At 39.0% G+C, this 25,191-nt stretch overlaps 1 protein-coding gene across 6 annotated transcripts in view; it reads right to left on the reverse strand.

The window, feature by feature from the left end:
• The window catches only part of Arhgef9 (Cdc42 guanine nucleotide exchange factor 9), a 150,801-nt gene that overhangs the window by 22,695 nt on the left and 102,915 nt on the right, over nt 1-25,191 (reverse strand). For all 6 annotated transcript variants that reach the window (XM_029534076.1, XM_021187595.1, XM_029534075.1 and 3 more), the window contains 3 exons: nt 11,656-11,888; nt 7,736-7,865; nt 1,753-1,884 (listed from right to left, as the gene is read on the reverse strand). In XM_029534076.1, coding sequence (XP_029389936.1) covers nt 1,753-1,884; nt 7,736-7,865; nt 11,656-11,888 — 495 coding nt within the window. The remainder of the gene's footprint in view (nt 1-1,752; nt 1,885-7,735; nt 7,866-11,655; nt 11,889-25,191) is intronic.

Below are 25,191 nucleotides of genomic sequence, written 5' to 3' on the forward strand. Positions count from 1 at the left end.
GGTACATTTTTTAAATAAAGTATATTTTTAATAAAAATAACAAAAACAGCCGGGCAGTGGTGGCGCACGCCTTAAATTCCAGCACTCGGGAGGCAGAGGCAGGTGGATTTCTGAGTTTGAGGCCAGCCTGGTCTACAGAGTGAGTTCCAGGACAGCCAGGGCTATACAGAGAAAGCCTGTCTCAAAAAACAAAACAACAAACAAACAAACAAACAACAAAAAAGAAGTAAAGGTGGGTAGTGTGGAACCCTGAAACAAACCAGATTCCTAACCCCCCTCTTATTCTTTCTTTTCCACCCCTCTCCCTTTTCTTCATTTTTTTCTTCTTCCACTCTCTCCTCCTTTTTCCTTTGCCCCTTTCTCCCTCTCTCTGACTAAGTGTTCTAAGCATGAACAGAGTTTAGTGGTAACAAAGGACAAATGGTGACATGACTGGTAAGCAAAGAACTTCCCAGTTGCCTTTACTAACCTTCAGAAAGGCTGCCTCCTAATTGTATGGAAGTTTTGATTAGAGCTGGTGGAGCTAAAGGAGACAAAGGTGATTTGCTGAGTCGCAGATTGGCAAGTTTTCTCGTGCAGGCTCAGATCCCGACTGAAATAGCTCCCCTAATTAACTAGCAGGTTATTGATTCCAGATCTGGCATTCAGAGTTTATTTGCAAACACCAAGGCAGTTTAAATCTAAGCTCAATTTACTCTCTCAATTGACTGCGAAAGTCAAACACATAAAGATGTAATGTAGGATACATCACACACATGCACATACAGAGAAGGCAAGGAACATAAAACATATATGTACTTAGTGTTTCACTTAATGTTTCAAGACTTAGTACCCCTCTTCAGGGGCATTTGCTACTGAATAAGGGAGACAGCAAAGTAGCTACGTAGTAGAGAACAGGCAAAGAATGAAAATTAATTTTGAAAGTCACTCTGAGTACCCTGATTTCTCCCTCATTTCCTCTCTTTCCCTGATTCAAAATTCTTGTCTGGCAAGTCTTACTGATAACACTGGTTTGAACCTTCTACCATGAATGGAGGAACAGTATCCCATTAGGATCCTGCAGTAGAGAATTTATGTGGGGGGAATATATGCTATCACTCTTTGCTAAAGAGATGTGGCTCAGAAACTAACATTTGCAGAGGTATCCAAGGATCAGTGACAAGTATAAGGTATCTCCTCAAAAGGATTACTGAGACAGGATATCCAACATCAGCATGGATGAAGGTTCCGGGTGGTGGTGGTTTGATGATGCACTTTGTATAGGAAATGGATAGAAGTATGAAGGAAGATCTTGTAACATAGAGGTCTCTATTTGTTTGAACAACAAGTGGTCCCCTTTGTTGGTTCCTTGGGTAAGGATGGGGCACAGGTGGCCCCATTCAAGTGGGAATAGGGAAAAGTACTCTCGGAAGGTATTCTTTGCTAAGTATGATACAAATACCACAATATTCTTTCAATGCTGGTTTAAATTTGCTGGCTATCTGTTGTGGGTACAAGGAGCTCAGAAGGAATACCCCAAGAATTAATGAAGGAAAACATATAAATGATACCAGGATAAAATGTGTTAATGTCAGCATTTCATAATGCTGCATATGAGCTTCATGCCATACCAGTTCTAATATGGAACTATTGCCAATTTCCTCTGGCACTTTTTGCCTATTTCTTTAAACACCTGGGGATAATGAAGGGGGAGGAGCTTGTGGTGCTCCTTGAAGTTCTCACCTCTCATAGAAAAGAACAGGTTAAGTTTACCTTCTTGCAGAGGACCATCTGGTGGTCAAACAGGAAGAAGACTCTCTGCTGGTTGCGGCCATAGGGCTGGTAGATCCAGGCCATCTCTCCAGTGTAGATCAGCTCCGAGCTCCTGTCTAAGATGTCCTCTCCCTAGGAAGGATATTGGATGGTGAGACATAGTCAGGTAGTAGAGCTGGTAGAATTCCTTACACAGAGATAGCGCAAGGTGAGCATAAGACTGGGATGGGAGGTAGCCAATAAGACCTCTGTAGAGATGGAGGAAATGAGAAACTTCTGGGCCCTCTTAAAAGGTTTATAGTTGGCATCTGCCATAGTGTCTGGGTTTGGTGGTTGTTTATGGGATGGATCCCCAAGTGGGGCAGTCTCTGGATGGTTGTTCCTTCAGGCTCTGCTCCAAACTTTGTCTCTGTAACTCCTTCCATGGGTATTTTGTTCCCCCTTCTAAGAAGGATTCTGAGCTTCTGGGCTAATATTCACTTATCAGTGAGTGCATATCATGTGTGTTCTTCTGTGAAGGAGCTAGAGAAAGTACCCAAGGAGCTAAAGGGGTTTGAAGCCCCATAGGAGGAACAATATGAACTAACCAGCACCTCCAGAGCCCTTTGGAACTAAACCACCAATTAAAGAAAACACATGGTGGGACAAGTGGCTCTAGCTGCATATGTAGCAGAGGATCGTCTAGTCGGCCATCAATGAGAGGAGAGACCCTAGGTCCTGTGAAGGTTCTATGCTCTAGTATAGGGGAATGCTAGGACTGGGAATGGGAGTGGGTGGGTTGGTGAGCAGGGGGAAGGGGGAGGGGATAAGGGATTTTTGGAGGGGAAACTGGGAAAGGGGATTTGAAATGTAAATTAAGAAAATATCTAATAAAATAAAAGGTTTATAGTTCTGTAAGTGAGAAGACTCATTTTCTTATTTACTATGAGGTTAAATAAGAATATCCCTTAGTCAGTCAGTCTTCTTTCTGCTCTCTGCCTCCCTCCATTTCTCCTGTATTCTTATTTACTCTAAGTCTAAATGAGACCCTCAGTCAGTCAATCAGGCAGGCAGGCAGGCCGGCAATCTCTCTTCTCTTCCTTGCTATCTTTTACGAATCTCCTTTGCGCTCCAGTCCCTCAGTTCCAACCTGGTCCCTCACTAAGCTTGAAAGGGTAGTGGAAAATGTTCTGTTTTCCATATAAAAATGCAATAGGGAGAAAATACTTGACAATAAAATTAGAACCTCTCCAACACATGCTTTAGCATGGAAGGTGGAAAGAGGGAGCAGTGGCCGGGAAAGATAACTCATACTCCAGGGACCATATGTGGCCTCAATAGTGTGCAAGGGACTGTTTTTCACTCTATGTCTTTTGTACCTCACAAAAATTCTGACACCAATTTGCATGAAAATCTTGCACCAATTTTACATCTTCAAGTACCAAAAGGTCAAGTGATAGGGCAGGATTATGAAGCTTATTGGCTACAGATGTTCAACCTAATCCTCATCTATCTCCAGAGAGCACGTTTACTCTTTATCATAAATTATATTGCTTCTAGACTCGAAACTGTCCAGATGTCCAGTCCCTCAGTCTGTTTGCCAGCAGTTAAATGTGGTAAAAGAAAATTGATATGTACAGTACCATCTCTGATAGCTTTACCTTAAAATGCTAAGTTTATACCCAAGGTTCAAGACTAAAGGCGGAAGTTTTATATTTCTTCAGAAATAATCAGAAGCATATAGTTCTGGCAGAATAATATGCTAAAAAGAGTGACATCAGGAAATGGTATTCTTAATTATATCATTACCTCTAGTCTGGAGATCTCAGTGGGTTATTTTCTAATAACAGAACTTGAAAGCCATTCAAGAAATACTGCTTTGACTCTATTATCCAAATTTAGGTACAAGAGTATCCAAGACAAATGTAAAACAGTCTTTTTTTTTTTTTTTTTTTTGAGTTTATATACTAGCATTGAGCCTTTGGATTCAAAGGGCTGGAAAAAACTTCTGAGAGTTAGCCTTTCCTGACACAAGAGAGGAAGACATGCCACAACCCACTTTGGCTATGTATGATGTGAAAGAATGCATAAAAGTTGGTTAACAACACAAGTCGATGCCAAACGTGATTATTTTCGAGGCAGTGTCTTATTATGTAGGCCAGGTAAGCCTGAGGCTTGCTCCATAGCTCAGGTCGCTCTGGAACTTGCAGTTCTCCTGAAGCTCCTCAGACACTGAGGCTATAGGTATGAGCCCAAATGCTCAGATTCTAGGACTCCAGGGACAGTGACAGAGGCTGAGCTAGGCTTGTTTGTAGCGCTGGCTGTGTAAAGCTTGTTGCTCTTACATCCTTGGTGGTCTTCGCTGTGCTGAGAGAAGCACAGTGGAGAACCTTCCCTGGTGTTCCTGTTGGCCCTGGTCCCTCCTGCTGACTTGTGCTGAGGCGGAGGCCTGGCTGTCTCTGCTAGGTTGGGCCACCGCTGCTGATTTCTGTTTGCTATTCCGACTCTACTGAACTAAACGCTCATATATCCGTTAAGTGCTTGCAAGTAGATCAAGCTGTCACTGCTGACTCCTGTGACCTCAACTGCTGATTAACTGACAACACAGATAAGATTAGATAAAGTACCCAAGGAGCTGAAGGGGGCTGCAACCCTGTAGGAGGAACAACAATATGAACTAACCAGTACCCCCTGAGCTCGTGTCTCTAGCTGCATATGTATCAGAAGATGGCCTAGTTGGTCATCATTGGGAAGAGAGGCCCTTGGTCTTGTAAACTTTATATGCCCCAGTACAGGGGAACGCCAGGGCCAAGAAGTGGGAGTGGGTGGATAGGGGAGAAGGGCAGGGGGGGAGGGTATAGGGGACTTTGGGTGTAGCATTTGAAATGTAAATGAAGAAAATATCTAATAAAAAATATTTGCTCCAAAGATCAAATCTAAACAGGTCCATTTCCTCATTTACCCTGTATCCTTCCTTTTCCACTACCTCTGTGGGTGGTGGGATAGAAGGGAGGTTAAAATGTTTAAGAACTATGATTACAAGTAGACATTGAAAAAAATTAAAGTTACAATCAAGTTCAGAATCCCATGTGCCTCACTACAAGACTGCTCTTGAATGATGGTACCTCGTCTATCAGAAAAATTTGCTACATTGGAAGATTAGTGAGATGAGTCTGTTATTTAAAATGGCTGTGTTAACTCACTCTGTGTCCCTGGGAAGTGGTTTAAGCAGGTCCTGTTTGATCCACTCCACACGACTACTTGAAAGTACCAAATATATTTGTGTGAGGGAAAGAGTTATGTTTACATAAGGGAAAGGGTGTTCTCACTGTTTAGAGCTTTCATTCTGGTCTCCTCTGACTCACTTGCACCATCCATCTCTTTATCTTGCCCCACAAAATGACATTTACTCCCACTGCCTTTATTGGTTTCTTCCTTCTTCCAGCATTTACTGCATACTTTTCACTTTCCTATGTGCCTGCTCTAGATGAATAAGGCCATGTCTGACTCATCTCAGATTCTGTAATGGCTGGCAGGGGCCAGACAAAGAGGGGCTGTTCACAAGGCAAGTCTCCTACTGTCATATATTTGCTCAATATCCTCCAGTGCCTTCCACCCAAACGTAAAGCCAAAGCCCTTTAAGGATATATAATCTGACCTCCCATTACTCATATACCATCTTCTGCCTTTCCCCCCAGCGACACTGGCCTCTTTCTTTTGCTTGGAACATTAATTCTGGGATTTCAGGGGCTTCCTTCCACCTTAGATGCTCTGCTGCAAAAAGGCCACATGATTTTTCTCCTTCATCTCCTTCAGGTCTTTTCTCAAATGTTGTCCCCTTTGGTAATTCTTCTATTACTTTAGCCTAATATACTTTATTTTTCTTCATATTCCCTATCCATATCTGATGATAAAATTCTTGTGTTGTTTTTCTTCCTAACTGAAACATGAAGCATAGAAACTGATCCATCACTTAACATATATATCTTAGAACACAGAATGATGCCCGATACTGAGTAAGTATTCAACAATCTTGTTAGTGAAGAAATCAGTGGGTAAGAGATGAACACTGACCATTAAACCCTACCCAGAGCTTTCCTGCACGTTTTTCATATACTTTTTGTGAAGCCAATGTCTCAAGGAACAGACTTCATTTCAGTCTAATTAATTCTAACAACTCATTTTTTCAGCTTCATTTACCTGATTACAGGATAATTGATATTGGAGCTGTGGCCTGAATGGCCTAGCAGGCATATCTAATCTAACCTGTGGCCCATATGCTGCTTGCATCCCAGGATAGCTCTTAGTGAGACCCCATATATTTGTTGATGAAAAATGTCAGGTTTTAAGGTCAAAAAGGTTGAGCAGTCCTGAAAGAATGGCAAAAGAAAATGTCATCCTTTTAAACCACTTTAATCTTCAATGGTGCCTGAGTCAACTTATGTCAGTAAGTGTAAAGAAGCAATAAATTTACCTGGGCCTATGTTTAATCTTCTGGACCAAGAAGTACACTTTATTTATTTACCTTCACTTTTAAATGGATACCTTTTCTGTAACCATCATACTGTTTAGTTGGTGTTTTTTTTTTTTTTTTATGTTTCTTCTGGTTTCTTTGGATTATACCATCCAATAGTAAACAAGAATAGGAAATCAGGTATTAAACAAGCAGACAAGAAAGGGAGGGATATCATAAAGAGAAAAATTATAGCCACATGATTTAGTTCCCAAACATGAGGTACAAACAGGAGCACTTTGTAAAAATCTTTGGCGGGGGGGGGGGTGAAGCTGAAGAGAAGCTATAAGGGATATGTTCCATTTCTCTTTATTTAAAATGATTTAATGTGAAAGAGAGTGAAATGACAGCTCATCCAAATCTCTGAACCACAGAGCTCAGAAATGGATAATTTCCAGAAACGACAGTCCTTGGAAACAGGCTCTCCTCCATTCTAATCTAAACTGCTGTAAGCTATAATCTCTTTAAGGAATACATGACAATTTAACTCATCTCCTTACTTTTCAGGATTTATGAGGGGCAGAGTAGTCTCCATAGGATATGGCAGATGACTGAAATGGTAACTAGAGTTAAGTAAAGAGATCTGAATATTCATGAGGAAAAGATGGAGGAGAAAAAGACGGGCACTGATTTAAGGCAAGAGTTTTTATTCTCTAGCCAAATAGTCGGCCTTACCAAGACAACAATTGTCTGCATGTTACCCATCCTACCTTTCTCTGTTCAAGGGAAAATAGGTTCTAAAGGTTTCCCAACAAAAGGAGAATCCATTGCTCTTTTAAGTCTGGGCCAGTGATGGCTTCTTATAAGCACGGGTTTAAATGTATGTAAATATGTACACATTCTGCTCTTTTCCCCTTTCTCTATACATATATATTGTATTTTATTTTTATATCTCAAGGTATCACTGGTATTCTACCTTTAGAAGATATTATCTATCAGAATAAAAATGTGTCAACTGATAATTACAGTGGTGTTTTTATATCATCCACATTAGGAAGAATAGAAGAACAAAGATTTTGTCTGAACATTGATCAACTCTTTGTTAACCCTAATAATGGTCACCTTGGGATAGACTAAGCAATTTGAAATGTTAAAGGGAATACTGTTATTTAAACACAGATAATTCCACCTGAGTTGAGGGCCGTACGGAAAGGTACTGGATCTACTTCTCTACTATCACTGCAATGTTTTTAAATGCCACTTCCTTCCTGCTGACATTTTCCGTCTTGGTTATGCCAGTCTATATGCTATCAGGTCACACAACCTTGGCCTGAGAGATGAGTAAGAAGTGTCATCATTCCCAGTTTGTAGCTTTTGGCAAGGAAAGCATGACGATTTCAGTCACTTCCTCTCTAAGTTCAAAGAAACTGTGGGTGTCCACACTAGGATGACTAGGTGACAGAATATTTTTAGAATAATGATGAAAACTAGTTATAGCTTATTCAACAAGCAAGCGGGGCCTCCCCAAACCCCTGTTAATAAAGGGCCTACCTCCCAGTCTAGGACAGAGGCCTGCCATTGCGCGATCTTGTCAATATTCTCCAGACGTCGCTTGCGTTCATTGATCTGTTGAGTCACATTTCTCATGACAGCCAAAGCAGCTGCGACATATCTGTAATCACTGTGAAGAAATAAGAGTGAAATGTGGATGAACCAATGTGCAATACGCCACTTCTAAATCCACTCTGTTCTTCCTCCTTAGTAAGAGTCTGGGTTATCAGATAGTAATTTCCAGTCCTATTTTTAGATTACTATGTGACTTATGTTCATACAAAAACCATACCAGCCTCGTAGATATCCTACCTGTAAACTCTTTTCAAAGGGAATAGATCTCTTCAAATTTTATACCTCTCTATTTGTGTCTTACCTGATAAAACCAGCCAAGGAACAAGACAGAAGCATTATACATGGTATAGTCCAGACATCCTAGCCATCTCATCTATCTGTATTTCTAAGGAGTCATTATGGTACCATGGAATACTAGTGCTATTTTTCTTCTGGTACAATGAGGAGATCCATATAGGATAATGCATGAGAACTCAGAATTTGAAACCAGACTCTGGAGTTCACATCCAGTTTTATCACTAACTAGCAGTGTTGTCTTCAGCAAGTGTCACTCGCACTTGATTCAATTTTCTCGTGCAGAAAATGGGGAGAATTTTGGCAGAATTTATTGACAGGTTTAATAAATAAATGCACTCATCCATACATATTATTTTTACTCTTAATCCATAAGATTAAGTACCTAAGTATTAAGCATTTCTCTTGTGATAGATAGAATACAGGATATCTCCCATAGAATTCTTGGTCTGAGCAGTACAACCTACATCCCAGCTTCTGGAAACATTTGATAATTTGTGTGTTGAGAAAAAATTTTGTCTGCCATCTGACCTGATTTCCAATTGAATAGCTATTATAAAAGGCAGACTGAAAGTGCAACTCCAGCCATTTGACACAGACAGGATGACCTGAGAAGGCAATACGATTCATTACAGCTCAGTATCAATATCTTCTCTCAGTAAAGCTAATCTATTTTGTGGTTGTAGCCTTTATACTCTTCCCAGCACTGATTGGAAAAATAGTTGTGAGCAAGGATGCAAAAATGTTGTTTCCCTGTTGTTAACATATTGGAGAATGGGATGATGGAACAAGCTCTAGATGCCAGGACAGATACCATGCAACACATCCTCTTAGGTACCATCTGTGACTCCAATCTGTACTTTGCACACATTCCAGAACTATAGATCTCAAACACTATTGCATTTGATCCACTGTAGTAACAGGCTTTTCTCTTAACCAAATTATTCTTTCTCGAGACAGCTAGAAGTATCGTATTTTGAACCTTAGAATGTTTTCTGGTATAATGATGAGTCAGTCATACTGAGTGTAATTACTGACTAATTACACTAAGTCTCTTTAAAACATGCTTTCTAGGAGATGAATTTCTCAACCGGTTCTTGAACTGTTGATTGCTCAGATTCACCTGTAAAACTTCACGTTTGTTCCCACTGTCACATTATGCATCTTGTCACATTGCTTGTTCCTTTCTCTGGATGATCTGCGAGCTTGTTAACACTGTCAGTGTTTCTCCCTGACAAGACTGACTGAGCCAGTTAGACAGAACTGTAATGACAGTAATGGCAGTAATGACAGAAATAAGTACTGCAGTTCTTCAGGCCCAGTTCCCTATCCCCTGTGTCTTTCCTTTTATTGATTGAGGGTACCAGTATTTTAATCCACTCTCTGGGAGGTAATCATAGAATTATCCCATTCAGAGTGGTACCATAGTCATATTTAATTAAACTTCAATAAGCTAAAAATTTAGTTCCTCAGTTGTATTAGTTATTATCTTAATCCTCCAAGGCCATCACAAACATGACATTCAATTGGACATTGGTGATAGGAAAGTCCTCTTCCTGACCACAAGTATTAGGCAATCATGGCTGTGGTCCTATAATTGTTAGTTTCGCCATTTTAGCTGGCTGTCTTTTCTTACGATGGTTCAAGAATAAATGCCATCACATCTGATCTGTACCACTAGCTTTAAAACTGAATACAACAAGAAAATGGCTAGGATGGTTGGCTACCACCCATTATTGGGAGTGACGGAACCAAGATTTTCTAGTTTTAGACATATCAACTAACCATGCCATTATATATTTCCCCTTTTCTTCTTACTTTAGGTAAGGGGTAATTATGTCATACTTTCATAAGCAAATGGAATTTCATTTACTGCCTATCACTTTTCATCCAGTCTTCTACTTCAGAGACTACTCTGGCTGTCTCATTTCAGACATTTGTATCAGGATAAGTCTCTAACACTCTAAAACTTGTTTGGGGCATCTTAATATAGCTCCAGAGACCTGAAAAATAGTTTTTCTATGGCTTTGTCTTTATCCTCTTCTTCCTTGGGCATATTGCTACTCCTGTCTGGCTTTAGCTCACAGTCATGAGACCAGGTATCCTTAAGTTAAGTGGTAGATGTCAAATATCGGGGGTTGATGTAGAAATTGCCAATAATATGTGACCATGAGCCTTCATCATTGGAAATAGATGAGGAAGGGATAAGCCTCCAGATTGATTATCCAACACCAAGTGAATTGCCATAGAAACACATATTCAGGCAACAAACATACAATGGTCCAGCAGGTTGTACTCATTTATATGTGTATATAAGAAGAATCATTAAAGAAGAAGAGGCCATGTGGGAGCAGGAAAAAAGACATAAGAAGGGTAAGGGGGAGGAGATGGAGTAGGAAAATGATGTGCTTATATTTTATTTTAAAATATGTCAGGATGAAAACTTGGGAATTTGAGCAAGGGACTTATTTCTTCGTATGAGGGTATAGGGAACTTTTGGGATAGCATTTGAAATGTAAATGAAGAAAATATCTAATAAAAAAGAATGAGTGCTAAGAGTTAAACCAACAAGTCCAAGGTCAGAAGTTTCATACCAAATAAAGTCAAGCTAGAAATACTCTGACTCTCTTAAATTGTAAGATATGTGAAAGACTGGGGCTGATTAACTGTAAGCATCACCATCAATGGGGATGATTTTTAGCATATACCATACTGCTAAGAGATTAAATACATTACTTCCACTCAAAGAGATATCCTTCATAGCCTTTGTTGGGTTATTTCCCTTGAAAATATTTAAGAACCATGGAGTGTGAGGGCACATGCCTTTAATCCTAGCACTCACAAGGCAGGTATGTTTTGGCTAGAGACCAACTTGGTTTATCTATATAATGAGTTGCAGTCTAGGCAGATATATATAGTTTGATTCAGTCTCAATGAAGGAGAAGGACCAAGAGGAGGGGGGAGAAGGAAGAGGAAGGGGAGAAGGTAGAAGAGGAAGAGGATGAAGAAACAAGATAGAAAAATGCTTAAATATTAAAGAAATTACAATCTTCAAGGAAAGTCTCAATCTGTTTTCCCTCAACTATATTCTAAGTCTACATACAACATATAGTGTGGATGGATTTTAAAAAAGCATAGAAAAGCCAAGTAAGCAAACAAGGGAATTAGCTTTGTTGAAAGAATGTGGGATTGGTGCAAGTTAGGAAGGATATTAGCAGGGCATCTGAGTCTTCCAAACAGAATGGAGTGAATGGTTAAGCACTTACTCTGTCAGGTTTGATTCACGAGGCTAATCCTAGTATTAAAAGCCAAGCTGGAAGCTGTAGTCCATGAAGGTGGGGCATAAGTTACATATAAGATCATGTATGTGACTTTGTGTACAGACTTGCTTACAACTTTATAAGCAACTCTCTAGGGCTTGTCGAGTAAGCAGGAATATATCCTACTTTATAGATTAAGTAACCATAGCTCAGGAACAGAAAAAGATACATACTGTCAAATAGTGGCAATATTTAAAAGCTGTTTCCTTCTGCGTCCTTAAAATGGCTTACCTGTGGTCTTGGGCAGTATACTTTAGGAGCTCGGCCAATTGTAAGGGGTATTTGCAGATTTTCTGTACTGGAGTCAAAAGAAAACCATCGATAGCAATGTCGATCATCTGCTGCAAGAGGCGGCAGGCCTCAAAGAAGTGTTGATAGCGGCTGTCCTTCATCAGCTTGGAGAGTTCCATGCAGGCATCCAGGTGGTTGTTACAATATTCAGAGTATATCCAGAATCCGTCTTGCTGTAGAGAAAAGAAGAGAAAAAATAAAGTCTCCAAGACATTTAAAGAAGTCTTAAAATAATAGAAAGACAAATCTTCATATGTAAAGATACTAAGATAATGGCAGTTTTTATTTGAGTCATAATTTATAATAAAATATTAAGGGATAGCTACATAGTTGGTAGCTATGCAAACCAATTATAAAGTTAATTTAGCAATAATGAGGAAGTGGGAACAGTAAAACAATTCTGGATGGTTAAGGGAGGCTAAACGTAACAAAAAGAAATGGAATATGGCAAATAAAATTCTAGTAACCATTAGAAGAAGTGAATCACAAATTCTACTTCTTGCAATGACAAACTAACACATTCTGCCACTGAGATGAACTCTAAAGAGTATAATGAAGTTTTCCTGACAATTATTAACGATAAAGGCCAGAAGCCCAGAACATCTGCTGCTAGATAGCATCCCCTAGATGTAGCAAAGAAAATATGAAAATGTTAACATGATTCAACAAGACCAGCATTATGACAATACCAGGTGACATGCCAATTCCACATTGGACCCTACCCCTAGACAAAGAGCTTCATGTGTTCAATGGCTGCTCTCCTTATAAGAATGAACTCCTGCATATGTTGATATGTTGTCTAATTCCAAAGGGTTAGCCCTGGACATAAGTACAGATGAGCCACACTCAATGAACTTAGTAAATTGCATATACAAATGTATGTATGTATGTGTATATATATATATATATATATATATATATATATATATATATAATTGATCACAATTTTTGGAGGGAGAGGGATATCATAGGAGTCAGGGGAGAGAAAGGCAGGAGTCATATAGATGTAGTGTTCATGTACAAAGTTCCAAGAAAAATTTTACATTATATTTGAAGGAGAAATGGAAAGAACCACATAGCTATCTGGAGAAATACAGAAAGCAAGCATATAGACTGTGGATCTTGAGGAAAGAATGAAATTGTTGTGTTCTAGAGATATCTCATATGCTCATACAATGATGTGTGTGTATATGCATTACATAGAAACAAGAATGGCCAGTTAGTTGCTATTGTATTAAAAAATCAAGCAGATGATCTCAGGGCTAGTGAACTACGCTAATAATAGTTATAAAGCCACTACAACAAACAAGATACTGTGGCTAACAATGACCAACGGCAAACAGCAAGAAATATTTGCATGATTACCAAAACCCAAAGCACTACTAAAAATCGTGTGCATGTGTGCGCGCGCGCGCACACACACACACACACACACACGCACACACACAAAACCCACCAAAAATTAACAACACAATGACCACAATTAACATACACATTTCAGTAATAACTCTAAATAGCAATGAAATCAATTCTCCAATCAAAAGATATAGGCTGACTGAATAGATAAAAAAAACAAAAACAAAACCCAAAGCTATCTACTGTTTATAAGAAACACATTAGCTTTAAAGAAGAGTAAGAGAACAGAAAAAAGCGTTTTACTCAAATAGGACCAGGAAGCAAACAGGCATCTCTATCCTAATATCTGGAAAAATAAACTTCAAACTAAAACTAATCAGAAAAAATAAAGAGGGAAACTTCTTTCTAATACATAAATAGTTAACTAAGAAGACATTGCTATCCTAAATATATATTCACCAAACTCTGGTGCACCCAATTTCATTAAAAAATGTATTACTGGAATTAAAGACATAGATAAACATCAACACATTAATAGTACTTTATCCATTTAGACAAAAAAAAACCCCATAGAAACATCAGAATTAAGTGATCTACATCAAATGTACTAACAAAAATATCCAGAATATTTCAACCATACACCAAAGAATACACATTTTGTTCAGCAGCACATGTAAGCTTTTCTAAAACGGACCACACACTGGGACAGAAAAAAATTCACAAATTCAGAAAGATTCAAATAATCTAATGTATCCTAACTGACAATAATGCAATAAAACTTAAAAGCAACAGCAAACAAATCTCTAATAAATACAAACTCATGCAGATTAAGCAACATATCACTGAATAATGAATGGGTCAAAGAAGAGATAAAATATTTCCTGGAACTAGATGAAAATGAAAACACAACATAACAAAACCTCTGGTGTGCAACTAAATGGATTGCTACAGGAAAGTTTATGCTTCAAATGTCTATACTAAAATATAAGAAAAAGCACAAATAAACAACATAAGGACCCAACAAAAAATTTGGGAAAACAAGTATAAACCAAATCCAAATTTGGTTGATTGCACAAAAATAATAAAAATCACAGCTCAAATTAATAAATTAGGAAAATACAAAGAATCAAAATAATTAAGGTTCTTTGAGAAAATAAAATTAGCAGACCCTTGGCCCAACTAACCAAATAGAAAAACAAAAAGAAAAAACAGTGACCCAAATTAACAAAATGAGAATGGAACAGGGAAACATTACAACAGATATAAAAAAACAAACAAACAAAAAAACAAAACAAAAGAAAAAACAAAAAAAACCTTCAGAATATCAAAAACAAAAACAAAAACCCTGTATTCCATTAAGTTGGAATACCTAAAAGAAAGATATGAATTTCTAGATTAAGCCAATCCACTAAAATGAAACCAAGAAGAGATCAACAACCTAAACAGATGTGTAACAAAGGAGAAGATTGAAATAGAAATAAAAAAGCCTTTCAGCTACAAATAGTCCTAGAGCCAGATGGATTCACAGGGGGAATTAGACCAGACATTCAAAGATCTACAGTCAGTCCTTCTTAAACTAGTGAGTTTTTGTTTTGTTTTGTTTCATTTGGTTATGATTTTTTCCTTGTTGTTCTTTTGTTATTATTCTTTAATCTTTTTTATACTCCAGTCATTATTCCTCTCCCAGTCCACCCTCAGACAGCTCCCCATTCCATTCCTTTTCCCCCCATCTCCCTGGGTCCTAAAGTCTCTCAAGAGTTAGATGCATCTTCTCTCACTGAGGCCAAACAGGGCAGTCCTCTGATGTATATATGTCAGGGGCCTCATATCAGATAGTGTATGCTGCTTGGTTGGTGCTCAGTGTCTAAGAGATCTTGGGGGGTCCAGGTTAGTTGAGACTATTGGTCTTCCCATGGAGTTGCCCTCCTCCACAATTTCTTCCAGCTTTTCCCTAATTCAACCATAGGGGTTCCTGGCTTCTGTCCATTTGTTGGGTGTAAATATCTGCATCTGACTCTTTCATCTGCTTGTTGGGCCTCTCAGAGGGCAGCCATGCTAGGCTCCTGTCTGTAAGCACACCGTAGCATCAGTAATAGTGTCAGGGGGACCTTAGATGAAATGTCCAACAGTGGGGAGAGGGAACTCATAAGTAGAGTCCACCTCCAGTAGAAGGACAAAGAATCAAGTGGAGGGATGGGGTTGGTTCCCATGCCACAGTCACAAACTCTGACCCAGAATTGTCCCTGTCTAAAAGAATTGCAGGGACAAAAATGGAGAAGAGACTGAGGGAAAGGAGGTCCAGTGGCAGCCCAAATTAGAATCCAATACAAGGGGAGACTCCAAGGTCTGACATTATAAACTATTGTTTTTTTTTTTTTAAAGACAAGAACTATTAGGAGCACTCCCAAACTCCTTCTACAAAGCCAGCATCACTCTAAAGCCCAATCCAAATAAAGACAATACAAAAAGAAAGCTTTAGTACAATATCTCTGATAAACATAGACTTTAAAATACTTGCAAATGAATATGGACATATATCAAAAAGATTATATACTATAGCCAAGTTAGCTTTATCCTGGTGATGCAGGGATGGTTCAGCATATCCAAGTCAATAATTATAATAAACTACACAAGTGGACTTGAAAAGAAAAATCCCATGATCTTCATAATAAATGCATCGCAAAGAGGCCTTTGACTAAATCTAATATTACTTCATAATAAAAGCCTCAGGGAGAATAGAACAAGAGGGAACAACTTCAACATAATCTAACCTATATATTATAAACCCAAAGTCAACATAATCCTATGTGGAGAAAAGCTCAAAATAATCCAATTGAAGTTAGTAATGAGACAGAGATGACCTCTATTCCCACTCCTTTTATATATTGTGATCAAAGAACCAGAAATAAGAGAAGAGAAGGAAATTAAAAGGATACAAATAGGAAAAGAAGAAACAAAACAATTCTTATTTGTAGGTGGCATGATATTATACATGAGAGACCTCACAAATGTATCAGAAAATTTCTCAAAATAAAAACACTTTCACCAAAATGACAGGATACAAAATCATCTTGCACAGATCCATAGATTTTCTGTACTCCAACAACAAACACAGGGAAAGAGATCCCATTTACAACAGCCTTATAGAAAATAAAGGAGCAAACCAAGCCAAGGAGGTGAATGACCTCTCTGATAGAAACTGTAAAGCTCTGAAGAAAGAGAGAGAGAAAGATACTAGAAAATGGAAAGCTACCCCATGCTCATGGATTGGTAGAATTAATATTGTGAAAATGACCCTTCTACCAAAAGCTGTTTGCAGATTACATGAAATTCTTATCACATTCCTTATCACATTTATGACTCTGTACAAAAACTAATTCCAAACAAAGACTGGAATGTGAACCCCAAAACACTAAAACAGCTAGATGAAAACATAAGCAGTATCCTAAATGATAGCTAGATGTAGAAATAGGACTCTGTTTGCCCAGGAATTAAGGCTTCAATAGACCTCATAAAACAAAAAACTTCTGTGCAGCTAAAACAAAGCAAAACAAAACAAAACAATCAACTTAAAATAAAAAAGGAAACGATCTGAAAAGGGAGCCCACAGAAGGGGAATCATGGCCTGTTTATACCTCTGATAAATTGTTACTATCTAGGATATGTAATGAGCTAAAACAAACAAACAAACAAACAAACAAACAAAGATTTGGAAAAAAATGACCCATTCAAAAAATGAACACAGTTCTCAAAAGAAGAAACCAAAAAAAGAATAGAATTTTTTTTAATGTTCATTGTCCCTAGCAATCAGGGAAACCATTCTAAACCATTTTGAGATTTCACCTTTGCCCAGTAAGAATGGAAAAGAGGAACAAAACAACCAAGAGGAAATGCTTGGGGGGATGTGGCTAAAGGGAGCCCAATTCACTGTTGATGCTATCTTAAACCTGTCCAGCCAGCTCTGGAGATTCCTCAAAAAGCTAAAATTACATCTGCCTTATGACTCAGCTCTACCACTCCTTGTCATATGTCTAAAGGACGTGACAGCCTAGTCCACAGATACCTGCTCAGCCATGCTCACTGGTGCTGTTTATGATAGCTAGGAAATGGAAATAACTGTAATGTTCTTCACTGATGCATGGGTATTATAAAGGTGATGTGTGTGTGTGTGTGTGTGTGTGTGTGTGTGTGTGTGTGTGTGTGTGTGTGTAAAAATGAAATCATAACATTTTCAGGTAAACGGGTGAAACTAGAAATGATAATGTGCAATGAGGTAACCCAGATACAGAAAGACAAAAACACTGCATGGTCTCTTTTAGCTGTGGTTTCTAGCTCCGTATCTTCAGATATGAGTACAGAACTTTCAGTAACCACAAAAATCAGGCAAGTAAAAATGAGGCAGGAAGGAACACTAGAATGCTAGGATACAAGGGATCTCAAGTGGGAGATGGGAAAATAGGCAGCTTTAATTAGGGAGGGGGATTAATTAAATAATTACAGAAGGTATATAATTACAGAAGAATGAGAAGAGTTACTAGTAAGGATGCCTGAAAAAAGGCACAAGGAATCAAACTATTATCTATCTACCTAAAACACCCCCAATACATGTAAATCTATGAATACACATACATACAAAATTTAAATGAAAATTCCCTATCTTGGCTGGCAATACTCCCTCCATAGACCATCTACAGAAAAAAAAACAACAACAAAAAACAAACAAACAAAAAACCTCAACACCATGTACAAGAAGCCATCTTTTGGGTTGTTCATCAGGATTAACCAAGATACTGCCCAAACATTATATAGTCTGGTTTTTTAGGCCCTTGGTTATCTCCCAGTTGTAAAATATACGATCTTATTGTTAACCATGTACACAATGATCTACCTGCTTCTGTTTTTCTAGTGCTGGAAGTAAAGATGTATGCCACCACACTGTGCTGAAGTAGTTTTAATTCACTTTTTAATTAAAATATAACTGCATCACTCCTTCCCTGTTCTCTCTCCAAGTCCTCTCATGTCCCTTCTCTCTAACACCTCCCATGCCTCCTCCCAATTAAATAAATAACCTATTTATTGTTGTTATTACATATAAAAAGGCATAACTACATAAAAAGCATGCTGAATAGATAAATATCACATAATATAATTCCTTGAGGTATTATAAAATAGAAAACCACAACATATAGAGTCCAAGTGATCTTGTGGAGCCAGGTCCAACATGTACATACATCTATAATACTCCTGCACCTAAGGGTTGGGAAACATCTCTGAATAAGTGGCAGCAAGACAGTAAATGCTAGGGGGCCACTATGTCTTCTGTGAGAACGTGTCTCCTAGTAACGAAAGGGAATAATCATCCACGACACATAACAATATAGCTACCCAAATAAGACCTGAAAAATGATATCAACAGACAGGACAAGGCAGAATGGAGAAATCTCACAGATTCCCACCACTAGACAAAAAGCAATGGGCAGCTGATGACTATGGAGAGAGGGAGAATTAGCCTCCCCTACGGATGAGCCCCCTAAATGGTTGTACAATAAAAAGCAGTCATGCTTGAAGTCATACATATAAGGTACACTAAACCAATTTAGCATGCTGTTTTTACGTAGTTTTTACTTATATATGTAACATTTATTTATATGTGTAATAACAACAATAATAAATAGGCCATTAAATTAATTGGGAGGAGTCATGGGATGTGTTGGGGAGAAGGGACATGGGAGGACTTGGAGAGAGGGCAGGGAAGGGAAGAAATGAGACAATTATGTTTTAATTAAAAATTGAATTAAAAATATTTCAGTGGGTAGGGGAGCAGGGCAGGGGAGGTACAGGGGACATTAGGGATAGCATTTGAAATGTAAATAAAGAAAATATCTAATAAAATAATTTAAAAATATATTTCAGCTCGGTGTGGCAGCACACATCTTTACTTCCAGCACTGGAGAGACTGAAACAGATAAACCTTTGTGAGTTCCAGTCTAGGGTAGCCTACATAGTTACTTCCAAACTAACTAGAACTACATTGTGAGATACTGTATCCAGAACAAAATCATGTTAAAGAAATGAAAAGGATTGTTTCCAGCTTCTGGCTATCACAAATAAAGCTGCTATGAACATAGTAGAACACATGACCCTGAGGCATGGTAGGGCATCTTTTGAGTATGTACCACAGAGTGGTATAGCTGGGTCTTCAGGTAGATCTATTTCTAATTTTCTGAGGAACCTTCAGATTGATTTCCAGAGTGGTTGTACCAGCTTGCAATCCCACCAGCAATGGAGGAGTGCTCTTGTTTCTCCACATTCTCTCCAACATGTGTTGTCACCTGTGGTTTTGATCTTAGCCATTCTGATTGGTGTAAGGGAATCTCAGGGTCATTTTGATTTGCATTTCTCGCTAATCACTAAGAACTTTAAACATTTCTTTAGGTGCTTCTCAGCCATTCGAGATTCCTCAGTTGTGACTTCTCGGTTTAGTCCTATACCCCATTTTTTGATTGGGTTGTTTGGTTTTTTGGTGGTTAGCTTCTTGAGTTCATTATATATTTTGGATATTATCCCTCTATAGAATGTGGGGTTAGTGAAGACTTTTTCCCAATCTGTAGGTTGCCAGTTTGTCATATTGACTATGTCCTTTGCCTTACAGAAGCATTCATTTCATGAGGTCCCACGTATCAATTCTTGATCTTACAGCCTGAGCCATTGGAGTTCTGTTTGGGAAATTTCCACCTGTGCCCATGGGTATGAGGCTCTTTCCCACTTTCTTTTCTATTAGACTCAGTGTATCTGGTTTTATGTTGAGGTCCTTGATACACTTGGACTTGAGCTTGGATACAGAAAATGCGGTTCATTCACACAACGGAATACTACTCAGCTATTAAGAATGGCGACATCATGAGTTTTGCAGGCAAATGGATGGAACTAGAAAATATCCTGAGTGAGGTAATGCAGACCCAAAAGGACATGCATGGTATGTACTCACTAATAAGTGGATATTAGCCAAAAGAGTACAGAATACTCAGGACACAATCCACAGAACTCAAGAAGGTTAACAAGCCAAAGGGCCCAAGTGAGGATGCCTCAATCCCACTTTGGAGGGAGAAGAAAGCAATCATGGAGTGGGAAGGACAGAGGGAAGGAGGGACCTGGGTAGGAGAGGGGATGGGGGGGGAAGGGGGAACATGATCAGGTATTGGCACGGAGGGAGGTAGGAGTGAGGTCCTGAGGGCCAGCAGAATGAATGGAAACAGGCAACCTCAGGAGGTGGGGGGGGGCGCTAGAATGTAGCAGAGACCTGGGAGGTCTCTCAGGGATCAAAGGGAGGGATCTTGGATGAAGTGCTCTACCATGGGGAAGGAGAACTTGTATAGTTTACCTCTAATGGAAGACAGGGCATCAAGTGGAGGGATGGGGTTGCCATCCCACAGTCAAAAACTCTGACCCAGAATTGTTCCTTTCTAAAATAACTGCAGGGACAAAAATGGAGAAGAGACTGAGGGAAAGGAGGTCCAGTGACAGGCCCAAATTGGGATCCATCTTCAGGGGAGGCTCCAAGGCCTGACATTATTACTGATGCTGTGGTGTGTTTTCAGGAAGGAGCCTAGCATGGTTGCCCTCTGAGAGGCCCAACAAGCAGCTGAAAGAGTCAGATGCAGATACTAGCACCAACCAATGAACAGAAGTCAGGGACCCCTGTGGTTGAATTGGGGGAAAGCTAGAAGAAGCTGAGGAAGAGGGCTGCCCCATGGGAAGGCCAGTAGTTTCAACTAACCTGGACCCCCAAGATTTCTTAGACACTGAGCACCAATCAGGCAGCACACACCAGTTGATATGAGGCCCCTGACACACATACAGTGGAGGACTACCTGGTCTGGCCTCAGTGAGAGAAGATGCAATTAACCCTCAAGAGACTTGAGGCCTCAGGGAGTGGGAGGTCTGGTGAGGTATGGATAGAGGAAGGTAGAAGATATGGGATGGGGAGAGGTCTTCAGGCAGACCAGGAGGGAGATGAAGACTGGACCATAAAAAAGGATTAAAGAATAAAAAAAAGAAATGAAAAGGAAAAAGGAAACATAAATTATATTTCTATATAGCCACTAACTTCAGAAAATTGAATTTTTAATAAAATACTATTTACCACAATAGCAAGAATCATTAAATACTTTGAATCCAATTTTTGGTTCCAGGACATCAGCAAAATGGTACAGTAGGAGATGCCAGCCTCTCCTTTTTTCCTAACAAAACTCAACAATTTGGCAACATCTGGAACAAATATAACTATGGAAGAGTTCAAGAATTTACTTAAGAAGGTATAATATAGTAGAAGAAAAAAAATCACCCCACAGAGGGGCAGGAAGATCAGTAACATTTCCCTACATATTCCATTCCTATTGTCTTGCATCACTTGCTTGACACGAGAATCTAACCCAGTGGTTCTCAAACCTTCTAATGCTCTAACCTTTATTACAGTTTCTTATATTGTAGTGACCCCCCAACCACAAAATTATTTTTACTGCTACTTCATTACTAATGTGGCTATAGTTATGAGTTCTAATGTAAATATCTGTGTTTTTTGGAGGTCTTTAGGTGAGCCTGTTTGACCCCCACAGAGGTTGGGACCCACAGTTTGAAAACTGCCGATCTAACAGGTTTCTTCATTTGGATCTCATGGACTCAAGTCATCAAGCCCAGCTTTCACCACTAAAGAAGCTTAAATGGTCAAGGTCACAGAGCCCAGTGATTAGTTCTTCAGAAGAGACTGTCAGTCCTAGCAGCTTCTACTGATGAGATATCTTACTGTTAATATAGGAGCAGCCTGACTCCAGCCTTTATTATCAATGAAGACTCCAGAGGTTTTAGTTTGTTTTGCATCAGGCATTTTTTTTTTTTGCCTTTGCATCCTCTGGGTATATGATATTCTATCTCTTCTTGTTCTCTTCGAACTAAGTAAGCATTCTCCTAAATAGAGCTAAACAATTCCTGGTACAGTTATCCTAACCAAAGGATCGAGTCCTGTAGCTTTAATGTTATCCAGGTCCTTGCTTTACAAAATGTCCCCCTTCCAGGTGTTTGTACTGTCTGAACTGCTCCCACTTGAGACATCCCAGCTCAGCAATCAACTTTCACATTTGACAGTTTCCTAAGACACTACCTTTCTTTCCTACAGTTATTTTAGCTACATCTTCCTTGAATGCTCTGTCTCAGTGACTCTGAATAACTACCAAGCATGGGTCCATGATAACCCAACATGTCCCCTGTTCCAGACTTACTGTCATGTGCAACCAAGTTCTCAAAACAAATGTAAACTCCATTGGCACAACTTACTGTTACTCATCCAAGGTCTTGTGACTTTGAAAAAAAAAAAAAAGACAAACCAACAGTTTGTCTCTGCCACCATGCACATGTCTAAAAGTGGCCTTTCAGGCAAACCCACTACCATTGAATTTCACAGTGATGTCTAGCAGATAGACACACTTGTATAGGTAAGGACCTTAATGTCTCAAAGTCTCTGTGCAGGATCCACAGCTCTTGTTGTCAATATAGTATACTGAATTAACAATATAGTCTTTTCACTCAGCCGTGGAACCACTGCATCATCTCAGACAGGATTCATTGTGACACTGCATCTACTGCCCAAATGCATTCTACCTGGCTACCCTTCTCTGAGGAGAAAGGGATTGGGGGTGGGGAGGAAGGTAAGAGGGAGGGACCAGGAGGAGAGGAGGGAGGGGAAGCTGCAATTGGGATGTAAATATATTTATTAATTAATTAACGAAAAAATCCAAACTAATTCTTTGAAAGAAGTCAAATGAATTAAAAGAACAAGTATAAACAACTAACAATGAGAAAATTAGAAGACAGCACAAAATCAAAATAAGAAGTTGAAGACATTAACAGACACAAAAGAGGAGCAAATAAAATATTTGGAGCCACAGACTACATTTAGTGAATATCTCAACAAAGCTTAAAGGGGAGACAAGATCAAGCAGAAAATAAGTAAGTGAATTCAATTGATCATTTGCTGCTACAAAGGACAAGAAAGGGAAAAAATGAAAATATTTCCAGGATCTACAGGATACAATAAAGAAATCTAATATTTTTAAAATTCAAGTTTCAGAAGAAGAAACAGACAAAAAGAAATAAAGAGAAACCCAGTTAAAGAAACGGCAGCTGAAAACTTCCCAAATCTGGGGATAAAGTACAAATATTTAGGTTCAAGAAGCTTAGTGATCTCTAGCATAATAAAATAAAGTAGAGTTTGCCAAAAGATTACACAAAACTCAAAGAATTCTAAAAGCAGAAAAACAAAAGAAGCACATTACACAGAAGAGAGCTTTGATAAAGATAAAAAGATTGCTCAGATACCATGTCTTAAAGCCTGGATCAGACATGGAAACACTACCTGCCCTGAGACAGATGAACATAGAACTGAGGCAAAACATCTGAGATTTAGATGGAAACATCAAATAGGATTTTCTCTACGTATCATGACACATAATATGGGATTCATCCTACTCTGACATTCACTGAGGGGAGTTGAAATTGGCACTGCTGTATTTTATTTGGAGAGTAAAAATCAGTGTGCAGTAAATTTTATTCTCTGTTCCCTTTGTCTTGGTTTGGTTAGAGCTAATGGTTTTTCGAGACTAGAAAATGTTCAGAAGAAGTTAGAAAATATGTTCATAGCCTGTTGTATTTGGTGTTTTGGGGTTGAACTCTGAGTACTTAAAATAATTCAATTGAAAAATATAATACATTAACAGTTGGATCTTAATATATAGCCTAAGTTAGTCTTGAATTCATCATCCTCTGGTCTCTCCTAATCAAGGTAGAAATATGGTCAGAACCAGAGTCTACAGGAGAGTACAGATACAGACTCCAAACTATACACCAGACACCTCTTGCTCAGGAGGGCTACTACCGTCAAATGGGCTACTAAAAAACCTCAGAAAGGTGACCACTGTCTATTGTGACCCAATCCATGAAGGAATGTCCACTAACAAGACCAACATCTGTAAATCAAATTCACAATGACTACCCAGGGGTATAAGAGGAATCTGGAATCCAATATGACACACGGAGTTGAGACTGGAGGAAGGAACCAGAGAAGAGACTATTCAGACCGTATCTTCCCATCCAGCGTGTCTTCCTCCTTTATTGAGTACCTAATGCCAATTTATCAGGCCAGCTCTGCTCTCCCATCTCCCTCACCCTTTCTCCATTTCTCCCCTCTTCCCCCTCCCGTTCCTTATCTCTCCTTTTCCTTCTCTTCATCTCTCCCTCTTTCCCAATCTCTCCTCTTCCCCTCCGCATTTCCCTCTTTTCCTCCTTCCCTCCTATGGTCACGCTTTTGTGGCATTCTTTTCTTGGTTTTCCTCCTCTTCTTATTCTCTCCATTTTATGCTTTTCCTAGGCTTTCACAAAATACAGAGTAGCCTAGTCTGTGAGGTTTCTGCCTCTGGTTCTTGAGAGCTGGGACTGTTTTAAATCATCTGACTGCATTCCTTTACTCCTATCTTTTCAGTCTACCTTTAACCAGAATTACCTCATCATCTTTGTCGCTCCTGATGACTCACTCCTTCTTTTTCCATTCCTCTCCTTCACATGTGATCTATGAACCCAATTCACTAGTCCCATTCTCATTTTCCCTCTCCACTCATGAACACAGCAATCAATGTCTTGGGGCATTTAAAGAGTGTTTGATTGTTATTTGTCTATTACTGTATGTTCATAGTGGTACAAGAAGAGGACATATATCTTAAACATTTTAAAATGTTCTAAAAGTTTTAAATATACATACACTGTCTTTGGTATGGTTTTTACTGATGTGATAAACAGCATGACCAAAAACAATTTGGGAAGAAAGGGGTTTATTTCATCTTAGAACTCATCTTACAACATTCCTCCAATACTAGGAAAGTGAGGACTGGAACTCCAGACAGGAACCTGGGGCCAAGAAGAACGGCAGCAGAAACCATGAAGGAATGCTGGACCAGTTTTCAATCTCATCAACAATGAGTAAGGGTTCTCTTTTCCCTACATTTCTTTCAGCATTTGTCATCAGTTCTGTTGACCTTTATCACTCTGACTGGAGTAAGATAAAATCTCAGAGCT

The sequence above is a fragment of the Mus pahari genome, chromosome X (assembly GCF_900095145.1).
Source record: "Mus pahari chromosome X, PAHARI_EIJ_v1.1, whole genome shotgun sequence".
Taxonomy (NCBI): Eukaryota; Metazoa; Chordata; class Mammalia; order Rodentia; family Muridae; genus Mus; species Mus pahari.